The 12,488-nt window shown below is 48.5% G+C and overlaps 3 protein-coding genes across 3 annotated transcripts in view; 2 read left to right on the forward strand and 1 right to left on the reverse strand.

Annotated features, from left to right (window-relative positions):
• The window catches only part of C12.1 (spliceosome-associated protein CWC15), a 385,811-nt gene that overhangs the window by 257,134 nt on the left and 116,189 nt on the right, over positions 1–12,488 (reverse strand). The gene's annotated exons all lie outside the window — the stretch shown is intronic.
• The window catches only part of LOC144170808 (retinal guanylyl cyclase 1), a 220,827-nt gene that overhangs the window by 189,173 nt on the left and 19,166 nt on the right, over positions 1–12,488 (forward strand). Inside the window, exon 11 of the mRNA XM_077700820.1 lies at positions 280–432. Coding sequence (XP_077556946.1) covers positions 280–432 — 153 coding nt within the window. The remainder of the gene's footprint in view (positions 1–279; positions 433–12,488) is intronic.
• On the forward strand, positions 7,049–11,107 carry LOC144170810 (uncharacterized). The gene is made up of 5 exons (XM_077700821.1): positions 7,049–9,067; positions 9,173–9,319; positions 9,433–9,597; positions 9,666–9,863; positions 9,948–11,107. The coding sequence occupies exons 1-5, from the start codon at positions 7,217–7,219 to the stop codon at positions 10,701–10,703; spliced, it is 3,117 nt and encodes a 1,038-aa protein (XP_077556947.1). The 5' UTR covers positions 7,049–7,216; the 3' UTR covers positions 10,704–11,107.

A 12,488-nucleotide genomic window follows, 5' to 3' on the forward strand; every position in this document is an offset into this window, starting at 1 on the left:
AATCAATCTATCTCATTCACACTATAACCCTTGAGCGTATCTTTCGTTTCTTCTGTTTTTATTCAAGCTATTTTTTTTTTTTTTTTTAATTTCATTTTTTTTACAATGGGCGCAACTCGCTTGCGCGTGCCACTGCGTATCGCAGGTGGTTCAAGATAGACGGCGCCAATTTATCGTAGCTACCTTCTTTCTGTGGAGAGAAATAGAGAGACACAGCGTACGAGGCCTTCGCGACGCTCTTTCACTAGCCGGGCTGGCTCATGCGTGGTACTGTCGCAGACCTGCTGTGGACGGCGCCCGAGCTGCTTCGCGGAGACTGCGCGCTGCTTCGGCGGGGCACCCAGGCCGGGGATGTGTACAGCTTCGCCATCATCATGCAAGAGGTGCTGCTCAGGGGAGACCCCTACTGCATGCTGCCCCTGACGGCCGAAGGTGAGCGATTGGCGGGAACGCGGATCTCAGCGCTGTCCGCAGGCGCGACACGAACGAAGGAACGCAACAAACAAGCGGTAACGCACGCACGCACGCACGCACGCACGCACGCACGCAGGCACGCACACACACACACACACACACACACACACACACACACACACACACACACACACACACACGCGCGCCTTTGAAAACGGACTCTACAAATTAGTGTAACGGCCTGGTAGACTTCCCCGTTCTACCTACAATGTGAACTGACTGCAGACTGCAGCGTGCTCTGTTTTCAGTGTGAACCGCATTGTCTACAGTGTGAACTGTACATTTAAGTGTGAGCTGTGCATTTTAGTGCCACTGACTGACTTTTTATGTGTTCATTTTGTGATTAGGCCAAGACTGCAACTGTGTTCATTGTGCGAGTTGTGACCATCCTCTTTTCCCCTCATCCTTGCTCCCCCCAGGGCCTCTCGTCTAATAAAGTTTTTCACTCACTCACACACACACACACACACAAGTGATTCATAATTGGAAATGAGGGGCTTGTCGAAGAAACACACAAATAAAGGCCAGCAGTCAAAAACGCCAAGCAAGGCAACGGGAAAGGAATATATCGGGTTTTCGGGTTGAAGTGCGTTTACTTTTAACAGCACAGTTGTTTAATATGTTAGTACCGCCGTTAGCGTTACCAGAAAAAAATGACAAGAAAAAAGACCCAGCGCATGTGAGCGTGCGCCTCGTGAGGAGCGTCCGGTCTCCGCTTTCGCGTGGGCTTGCGCCACGTGAGGAGCTCGAAAGAATACCAAAAATACCGACCGCGTGCAAGCGTGCGCCACGTGAGGAGCACCCGCAGTCGGCCAGCTCGACCTTTGAGAACACACTGCCCAGCGTTCGTGGCGTGATCTCTCGCGTGGTCTTCTACTCGCCAGTTCACGTGCGTTCGGGCCTGAAGTTGGGAGCACAGGCGCCCAGTTCGCGAAGCCGGTTGTCGCGGCTTCTAGCGCGTGCTAACGCGATACACTTTGGGAAAGATGTCAAAGACTATGTACAAAACGGTCCGGGACTGCCACTCGTGGGGAACTTTCAGCGGGAAGTTGGGAAATCCATGCGATGTGCAACCGCCGGGTCTCCGACGGAGGGACAGGGGCCGCCAGCCCTGCTGTGCCTCCAGCCTTGCCCCACTATAGTGCAAGCCGCGCCAATTTGTTGAAGTGAAAGAAAGAATGGTGGACAGTCTATAAAGTGGAAAACGGGCCTTTGCTAACTGAACGAAATAGTCGTTTTCTGTTCCGATTTGAGACGTCGTAGAGAACATTTTGGAGTGCCTTGAGGCAACTACCCTGCAGCCCAGACTAAAGAAGGGCCAAATTGGGCCATGTTGGTGTGAAGGACGGCGTTCGCCAAGACGAGACAAAGATTTGTGCTGTTGTGAAGCAGAGATTTATACATCTCCCCCCCCCTCCCAGGAGGATTTCGATACCCCCAAAATCTAAATTCTGTATAAGCCCTTGTTACGGAGTTCCCGAAATCGACCACTCCAAAGGCACTTCGAAGCTTTATAGGGCTATGTTCACCATTCGGGCGGTTTGTTCGCAACTTCGCGTCCACCATTCATCTAACCAAGCTCTTCAGCAACGCAAACGTCGTTTTTTGCTTCGCATAAATGCTTGGTATTGTTCTCGGCGCCGTGCTCGCCCAGCGGGAGTCCGGCTACGAGGAGTACGTTGTTGCATAAGCCAGCTGGACGCTGAAGGAGGTAGAATCAAACTACTCCGTCGCTGAAGAGGAGCCCGTAATATGGGCAGTGTGACAGTTCCGCCTATTGGCGGTGAGATGTTTGGGTGGCGCCCCCTGGCTCTGACGTCGGGTTAGGGATTCGCGCCGCTGTCGTCTGCTACACTACGCTTGTGAAGGGCAGCAGTGCCTATGCTAGAAGCCACCGGCTTTTATGCTATAGTGCACGAAAAAGAGTATGTCTAGTAATTAAGTTATTTTACAAGCTTCTCACACATCTGAATAATTTCAAGATGTGTCCCCCACAAGTTCGCAACACACGTGGTGAGAGAGAACAACTTTTCTCTGAGCATCACCCAGAAGGTCGCGTGTAACTCGTCATTTTTAGCTTATCGCGAAGTTCAGCGCTCAGAGATCAACGACAAGTATTCAAAATCCGTAGTCTTCCGTAGAGTATTTTTGAGATGCTCTTATGAACACGCAGCAGTCTAATGCTACGTACCAAGCAGCGGGCCCCTACACACACATCGCACAGAAGGAAATAAAGCGGATGTCTTCTAGTTCTTTCGTTGTTGTTGACTTATGTCGGATGAATGTTTTTTTTTCTGTTCCCTACGCATTATTTTTCTGCACCGTCAAAACGTCTTATTAGTATCTTTGGCGATGATTTGGAGGTTCAGTAAGATCGTGTGGATATTTTCTTCTGGCTGTATGGCATACATTCCCTTCTTCACAAATTGGCTTTCGTTATGGCTGGGTGCAAGAAGGTGGATATCCCCAGCCTGCATTGTTTATTCACGTGCAAATAAAATAAGAAGGTTCTGCTACGCCATCGCCATCGCGCCCCAGACAACGTTGTCGAGTACTCGAAGGCGGCTTTTGTGCTCCGAATTTCTTTCGGGACCCTCGTTATCATAACGAACTGACCCTCAACCCGAACAATTATGACATGATTACAGTGTTGAAGGCTTGATATATTCGCTAACGAAGGCAAGAAATAGTATAAGCGCATATATTACAAGAATCAAAACCCATGAACATTTCCAAGCAGCGCTTTATTGTTTTCCAACACTTCTAGACGTAAAGAACAAACTTGGTCTACTAGAGGTGGCATTCTGTGAATTGAAGAAAATCACTCTTACTGATTGTCCTGGACTGAGGATCCCGCCCACTAATCAGTTTAATTTTACTCTTAAATATAGTTTTCTCCTTTTCCTACTCCTCCTCTTGAGTGCAGTTTTCCTATAACCCATATTGAGTATTCGGAAGATATGGCTGTCGGATATGTGCCGAAATATTCCCTCCAGGTCTGGACAAACATAGTGTTACTGTATCTTTACCGTAGACGTGACTCTTTTGCTCAATAAACTTCCATACTGGTTAGAAGCCTGGTATAAAACCAGCACGCGCCTATACATACAGTGGGTTGTAGGTTCAGTTCCAAAGAAGGCGTCATTCAGTTTTTAGACTTGTCACTCTTGTTCCAGGATAAGCACGTGTGTTGGACTTACCTGCCTAGGTCAAAAAAACCTTTATTATGTTTTTCTTCTTGCCACTCCAAGGTGGTAAAATTGGGAATAGCTATAAACAGCCTGAACTCGTCCATAACGAAGTCATGTGTGCACAGTATGGGTGCCAGTTTTGCGTCCCAGGTTAATAGACTAAGGCAGGCTGGTTTCCCGGATCATTTTATTGAATGTACTGCTAGGAAGGTGCTTTCAAAACTGAAAAATTCTGGAAGGTGCACTCAGTCAAAGGATCAGCCCCAGCGGTTTGCTGTTATTCCGTACATTCACGCTCTTTCGCACAGGGTTAAAAAGATAGCCGGGAGATTTAATGTTGACATTGTTTTCTCCGCCAAAAATAAGCTAGAAAATCTTTGTCCCGCAATTGACAAGAAGGCGGAAAGAAAAAGTAAGGCTGTGCAAAAAGGGTGTGGCGTAAATCACCGATCACAGTTTGTTGAGTGCAGAAGTAACGTCGTGTACTGCATTCCCTTGTCGTGCGATTAGATATACATTGGACAGACGGGCAGATGCATAAATAAACGTCTGCGGGAGCATCGCAACTCTGTAAAGGGCAAACCTTCCGATGTAAAGGGCAAGCCTTCCGATGTAAAGGGCAAGCCTTCGTCCCAGCTCTCGTCACATTGTTCTAAGCATGGATGTTATCCGAAACTTAACGGGACAAGTATTTTGTTTTCACACAAAGACGCGCGCACAAGGGAGATATCCGAAGCCTTCTTTATCAAAAAGAATGGTGATGACTGCATTAGTTCCCTGCTTGCTGGATTGTGAAGTTGATTACCTTGACCGCGCATGAGCTACAACTGTCAGTGTGAGCAAGAGTGTTGTGCGAGTGGCCTATGTCACGGTGTGTTAGTACGCAGGCTTCTTTATATGTTCTTCCAATTTCTAATAAAAACTTCAGTTGTTAGTAAGCGCTCTTGTTGTCCCCTACCCTTTGTCCTGTCTAGTTTGCGCTGCTCCCTCAGAATGAATAGTGCATGTCGGCACACTTTCATGCCATGACAACGCAAAGTGATGTGATACAATACTTTCGAGGGTTCGGCAAGGTTGGAAAAACTGTTTTACTTTACATATGATTACTCGGAATCGCACTGCCTTCTGCAAAGATGACAGCGCCGAAGGTCTGTAATATGTTTTGGTCTTGTATTTTCGCTGATGTCGGTAAGTAGCAGCTGGCTGTTCCCTTTTTGCGAAAGGTTACTAAATACAAAAGCTGACGCCTGGCTCCCACTCTTCGCGCTCCGCAGAGGACCGGCTTCGCAAGGAATGGGGCGACGCCTGCAATGCTTCTTCCGGAGCGGTATCAATAACCGTACTTTAACTCATGCCTTGACCTAGTGTATGCGATTTTAAGTCTATTATTATGATAAAAAGTTGCGCACACGCAAAATCTGTGGCGGACAAGCACCACACGTTAACCGAGCGCAAAGAAACAGCAGGGAGAGCGAGCTCGAGTGAAGCAGACGACAAATGCGAGAATCCCTAAGCCGACGTCACGAAGGAACGCTTCGCAGCGCCGCCCATGGTCGCGCTCACCGCCAATGCTTGTGTGCCCGTCCATATGACGTGGTCACCGACCACTCCGCACTCCGTTGATTGACCTCCCTCAAAGATCCCTCGGATCGGCTTAATCTGTGGGCTCTTCGGTTACAAGAATATGACATCCACGTTGTTTGTCGTTTCGGCCGCAATCACTCCGACGCTGACGCTGTGTCCCGCTCTACAATGCCGGCTGGTGTGTCTCAACTTGCCACAACTGACCGCAGCTCGTGTTGTCCTAGTGTTACCAACGTGTATGCTGAGCAGCGCAAGGACCCGTGGATTGCTTCAATCACCGGCTTCCTTTCTCGTGCGTCAGCTACCGCTGCATCTAAGACACTGCGACAAGCTTCTCAAGCAGCCCATCACTGCGTGACGAGCGATTGTCTCAACTAGTTCTAGCGCGGATCGCAAGTGGCTGCTACTTATCCCACGCCCTTAATGTAATGCACCGCCTTTCATACTGATCGCAGTTACGTCGGTGCTGGTGTGCCAAAGACGGCTGCGGCTGTGTTAGGCCGGGTTCAGACTGTTGCCGCAACTGTCGTAATTTAAAGAATGGCGTCATTTCACGCCTCAGACAACCGAACTGCGGGACACGCCGTTTTTTTACGTCCATAGATGACGATATGGCTTTTGCGTCGGTACTATGAACCACGGAGCAAGATATAAAGAGGAGCGCCGACTGTGGCCCAGAAAAATTCTTTTGCTCGGGCCGATAATGTCCACGCGCCGCCGGCCGCCCAGCTTTCCCTTTGCTCTCTTCCTCCTTCGTTTGCCCTCTCGTCGCTGTGCCTCTGTACATGGCTCTTCCCTTCTTCGCTCTCCCCAGAGGCGTCGTTTCTTTCGCAACGACGCCTGTCGTATGCCTGTCCTACTATGCAGAAGGAATGCCTGCACGCGCGGAATTTAAACACCCGTGCGCAGCCGGAATAGACGGCGCAGATAATCGCACGCCACCGCATACATGGCGATCGCTTATTCCCTATCGGGGGGCGTTTATTCTGACATTATGAAGACCCGCTAAGAATATTGTACTAGCCCAACAGATGTAAGACGCAACTGAACGACGATGACTTTAGAATCACCAATAAATGAGCAAGAGTAATATGAAACGCCACAACATGCAGTCTAGCGTGATTCTGCTTACGACAAACCGACGCAGCGCAAAAATTACCCTCTGTTGTTGGCCCGCTCTCCGACCGCCTGCTTAATTATTTATGCCGCTTCTGCGCACGAACAATGCTTACAAGGGTCGCCCGGAGTCTCCATCGGCAAACGGCAATGAGACATTTCTGTGCCAATGATTGAATTGGACGGCTGCCCTGTTGTATCAAGTATACAAAAACACTGTCAGCTTGATAATGAACCAAAGAATATCAAACGCAGTCTTCATTGTAACTCATGCCGCAACTTACCGCCCGATGTTCACTGTCGCTCTACGGTCGTGTTATCTTGTCGATAACGCCGTGGACTCCAAATAAAATGCTGTGATTTGTATGGCTGCAATTTTGGGCCTACGAGGGTTCCCGGCGTTTTTTGTTTCTTTAAGCGGCTGACCAGCAAAACAACCGGCTCGTCAAACCTTTTCGTTTGGCGAGTCATCACCACAGAGATATAGGGTCCGGACGAATTCAAATATCGCGAAATGAAGGCTTGTGAAAAGACCGCACTGTCAGGACCTCGATCTTGAGCAGATTGCTACGTCGCGGGCAGTCGCGGGCAACGTTTTTAGATTAGGGTCAGTTTGCAAACTGCGCCTCAAGAGGCGGCACCATTTTGTCGCCATTCCGATGGTGGCGCTGGCGTAGCTTTGAGATCTAGTTTGAGGAGCGAGGCCAGGCGAGGCTCGCGCAGGCCGTGTGTTTTTTCTGTGCTGTTGGTGCTCGCGTCTTCGTCCCGTCTGTATTAACCTGTGAACTCTGTGATGTGGTTGTGCATACGCATTTTACTGGATCCGTGAAGCGCCGGCGCGGTTTGTTGACATGCCGACGTGCAGCGCGCCGGGCTGCCGTTCGGGGTATGCTTCGACAGCGGCAGGGTCCGTGCAGCGACATTTCTTCAAGCCGCCGAAGGATCCCGACGTATTGAAGGCGTGGGAAAACACAATTCCACGGAAAAACTTCAAGGTGACGTCAAAAACATACGTTTGTGACATTCATTTCGAACCTGCAGACATTGTGAGCAGCTACGAACATGTCGTGAACGGTCAAACCGTAAGGATACCGCGAGGTAGGTGGACCCTGAGGGAGAGCGCGGTACCCCGTATTTTCCCTAACTTGCCAGACCATCTGTCGAAGCCAAAGGCGCCAAAGGCAGCCAGAAAGCCACCCAAAGTGAGGACAGTGGTTCCCGCCCAAGTTGCGTCCTGCCAAAATGATGGGCTTTCGTGTGACCAAACTGAGCCAAGTGACGGTATGGATGATGTACAAAGCACCGAAGTCAGCACGTTAGAAACTGTTCCCTGGCTCGCTTTCATGCAGGGACTCGGCAAATGTCCGACGTTTGAATACTGGAATGTGAAGGCTTCACCCACCCAGGTTATCTTCTATAAGCTTGAAGAGTCTGGGGGCATTGTGCTGACTGAGAAGGCTGTAGTAGTGGGGCAAGACTTGTCGGTTGAAGTTAGCTCAAGAGGTGTGCTTGTCCCACCGCGCAGCTACAGCGATGAAAATGGGAATGTTCACTCACGGCTGACAAGCCTGAAGAACGTTGCAGCATTTCTTCGCTGCATTGATGCCTTAAATATTTGCACTGGGTGCAAATGTGACCTGTTTCCAGGCATTTCATCAGCAACAACAGCCATGAAGAAGCAGGGTGCGTGGCACAAAAATAAATGCATGGTGCTGTCGAACGAAAGCTTGTGCCCTCCGTGCAAAAAAACTAAAAAGAACTTGGAGAACAGAGTGAAGCGACGCCCAAGAAAAAGCACAAAACGGAAGCCTCAATGTGAAGTGAGAAACCTGAGGAGAAGAGCCATCAGGGCCACAGTATTCCGCGAAAGAGCGAAAAAAGAACTGAATACGCTGAGATGCCGCTTGGCAGAAGTTTCAGTAAGCGAAGTGGACAAAGCCCTAGCAAATCTTCCCGAAGCGCAGCAGCTTGCCTTTCGGGCAGCATTGAAAGTGGCAAAGGCTAAATCTGCACGGGGAAGGCGTTATGAGCATGAATGGCTAATGACTTGTCTTCTCTTAAGAATTTCAAGCCCAAGAGCTTACAGACTTATGTCTAAGATGAAGCTCCTGCCCCTTCCAACCACCACAAGGCTAAGACAAATGATGAAAGGAATGCCCTGTGAATTCGGCTTCAACAAGGTGTCTCTTGCCAGTGTTGGGGCCTTTATGAAGGGCAAAACGGGGGTTCAATGCTATGGAACCCTGGTACTGGACGAGATGAAGGTGCGAGAGGTGGTTTCGTTTAACAAGAGCACCTACAAGGTTGACGGCTTCGTTGACTATGGGGATGGCCAGGACTCTGAGACAACAGCCGATCATGCTTTGGTGCTCATGTTTGTGCCGCTGTTTCACTCCTGGGTGCAGCCGATAGCAAGTTTTGCCACAAGGCATGCAGCCCCTGGAAGAGTGCTTGCAAAGCTTGTTTTGGAAGCTATCATGGAGCTGTACAAGCACAATGCAGTTGTCGTCGCTGTAATCAGTGATGGTGCCAGTACCAACAAGGCCATGTGGTCAAGTTTTGGAATCAAAGGCAAGCTTGATGCACCGAAACACAAAGTCGAACATCCTTGTGCGCCTGATCAGCACTTGTACTTCCTTTGTGATGTTCCTCACATTATAAAGTGCATCCGAAACCATCTTCTGCGTCACAAGTATGCCATGGTACGTGAATGAGACTACGTTCTTTTTCTAAATTTCCATTCTGAAGGAGTGATTTTTGCAATAGAACACCTTTTTTTTCATTTCATAACCTAATTAAAATTACAGATCGGTCAACACAAGGTAAACTTTGACCACTACCGGAAACTCCAAGAAGTAGATGGCAAACAGCAGCTCAGGGTGGTACCAAAATTGACAAAAGAGCATGTAAGCCCAGACAATCTGCGGAAGATGAATGTGAGACTGGCTGTACAGGTAAGAAAAATGCCATATTTCGATGTCCTTTGTACCTAACTAGTTTTTTATATGTATGACTGACTATTTATGAAGGAATAAAGCTGAAAATTTTCCGAATCCGTTTTTTGCAGCTTTTCAGCCGGAGCACTGCCATTGGGCTAAAGGTGTACCAGCGGTTAAAGGAGCCTGGCCTGCAAGACGGCCATGGAACTGCTGAATGGGTGAACAACGTGTTCGATGCCCTGAACGTGAAGCTTCCCCAATTTGGAATAACAAGCTCGTCAAAAGAAATTGAGGTAAGGATAATATTTTACCCTTTAGAGCATTATTGTTAAATTAATTGATATGCTGGTTTATTTTGAAGGTCATCAAGAAGTTTCTTGATGCCGTAAACGAAACTGAGGAAAGCCACGTCACCAAAGGAACCGTGATGTTTGCTTCACAAGTGACAATGGAGTCCCTTCGAGTTACACTTGCGTCAGTGCGGGACCTTATAGGAGATCTTCTGTCCAAAGGAGCACGTTTTGTGCTTACGGGCAAGCTGAACCAGGATCCTTTGGAGGTAATCAACATGCTTTTTTCATCACTTTGATCTTTATGCAGCTTGTTTCATACAGAAAGCACCTTGTCATTCTGTTTTTTCCAGAGGTTCTTTGGTGTGACGAGGAGCTATGGTGGTGACGAAGACCATCCCACCCTGATCAGCTTCTCACACATTTACAGGCTTCTCAGCCTGTATACACCAATAAGCACTTGCGTGACTGGAAACGTGAAGGAAGAACACACTTTTGTGCTTGCCACTGTTGCAGACAGCATGAAAAGGGGACAGAAGGACAGGCTGTCATCCTATGAGAGCCTCCAAGAGACTGTGGGAGCGAAGTTGTCGGAGATCTGTGCTACCGCCCAAGACTCTACACTTACCGCACCTGACCACGGATATTCCACACCGACAGCACAGGACTGTGTCATCTACTACCTGTGTGGCTATCTGGTGCATTCTTTTCTCAAGCACGAGAAATGTTCTGATTGTATACGCAGCATCCAGTCAGAAAATGCAGAGGTTCCAGAGGCTTTTCTCACTTTGGAGAGATCCTTTAAGGAAGGAAGCCTCAAGTTGCCGTCATGGGAACTTTTTTGCATGTTTCGTGGAATCGAACACAAAGTTTCAGATCAGCTACAAAGAAACCGGCTGTGCTCTGATACTTTTTGGACCCTTTTGGATGCACTCAGGGACTGTGATGTGACCAGCGTTGGCTGCCCAGTTCACAAAGACACAACAACTGCAGAGCTTCTTCGGTTGTACATAGTGCTACGAATGCACTTTGCTGCAAAAGATGTCTGCAAGAGCCTCAGCTCTTCAGAAAAGGTCGCGTCCGCTAGAAAGAAAGCAAAGCTACTGTAAAAGCTTCCTGTACGGCTCTGTGCCATTGTGATTGTAAATATGTCCCTGTAAATAATGTACCTGTGGCGGCTTCCTGTACAGCTCTGTCTCATAGTGGTTGTAAATATGTATCTGTAAATAATCTGTGAAGGCTTCCTGTACAGCTCTGTCTCATTGTGATTGTAAATAATGCCGCGAACTATTCATTCTGTTTCGATGCTTCGGTGTTTTGGTACTACTATCCGGCTGTGTTATCTCCGTTTCGAGCAAAGTGCGTGTATTCTTTGCTTTTTTTTGTCGGCATCCAATTCGCCAACACTCACGTGTGCACGTCGCCTTGTTGACTGCTTCGTCGCCGCTTCTGTAACCTGAGTTCTTATAAGTGCACGAGTCGTCCGCACCAATAAACATGTTTTCCAAAGAAACCTGCGTCGTCCTTGGCTACCTGAGAATATATACCTGTAGATAATGTACCTGTGAACGCTTCCTGTACAACTCTGTTTCTGTGAACAGCATTGTAACTATACTGTGAACAATCTCCTTGCTGCATTTCCTTACACAGCAGAAATAGAAATGACGAGGCATCTTTTCTTGCTTCCAAGCTAGTGACTGATTTTTGTAGGCGAACACAGCAAAGCAGCGCAAAGGACGGACCAAAGAAGAACTTCCTTGTGCCGTCCTTCGCGCTGTTTTGCTTTTCTCCCCTTTGAATATGTATCAACAAGCCAAAATTTTTACCTTGTTGAAGGATTTTGTAGGCTTTTCCGCAGTTTCTAGCAGCTTAAGACGTGTTCATGTAAGCTGTAAATATGATTGAGCTAGAAGGAACCCCATTACTAAAGAAAAATACAGCCGTTGCAAAGCGAAGCAGCTGAAGGCGAGCGCACTGTGTACTGTTCGCCTTTCTTTTTCTTCCAATGTCTTAAGTACAGCTTGGTTCTTGTCATAAAGTCGGTAAAAATGTAAAGCTTTTGTCACTAAAGCGTAAGATTAAAGCGAAGTTGGATTTTGCATTTCAAGGAAGAAAGTTAAAGGTGTGTGGTAGTCGTTCACCGGCGCCTTTCGAAGCAAGGAGTAGCAGACGACGCGCCGAGATCGATCTCAACGCTACCGCAGCGCCACCGCCTGGTCGGCGACAGCACCGGCCCACGCCGCAGTACTGGAAGGCCGCGCTCTTTGCCAACTGACCTAATCTAAAAACGTTGGTCGCGGGTGATGTTATCGCGTTTCTGTTATTTTCTGATGAGCGTGTGAGTGCCGGTCCGTGTTCTAGGCACACTCTGTTTTGGACGTAAGTTGGAGAACGGCGAGAAAGCTGAGGCAACTTTTATAATCGCTAGTAATCAGAACCAGTTGCTCTTTTCGCCTTTTGTAAAACCTGTTAAAACACAACCGAATTGGTGGTCACGAATTTCAAAACGGAGTCACATTTTCGGCAAGCACTGCGCAAAAGGTAGTGTTTGTATAGCAGCCATATGTCTATATGTGCGTCCTACATTTTGTTTTCCCGCCCTGCAAACCAATCCTTAACGCATCTTTGCCGTGCCGTACGACCACTCAATTCCTTCGGGTTCGGGTTACCCAGAAGGTGCTGTCGAACAAGTTAATCAAGCCGTGCGAAGGAGGAGCGCAATGAACGCGAAGCGGCGCCAACGCAGGCCCAAAGCACTCCGTGCCCAAAACTACCGTAGCCGAAGCAGACGACAAAAGCCGACGGAATGCGTTCCGCCAACGCGCACGCCGGCGCACGGGGAACGCCGGCCGCTTACCGCCGGACCATTCGCTGCGCCATCTACATTGCGCTCC

The sequence above is a fragment of the Haemaphysalis longicornis genome, unplaced genomic scaffold (genome assembly GCF_048455015.1).
Source record: "Haemaphysalis longicornis isolate Haplotype H1 unplaced genomic scaffold, Haemaphysalis longicornis Haplotype H1 scaffold_2, whole genome shotgun sequence".
Taxonomy (NCBI): Eukaryota; Metazoa; Arthropoda; class Arachnida; order Ixodida; family Ixodidae; genus Haemaphysalis; species Haemaphysalis longicornis.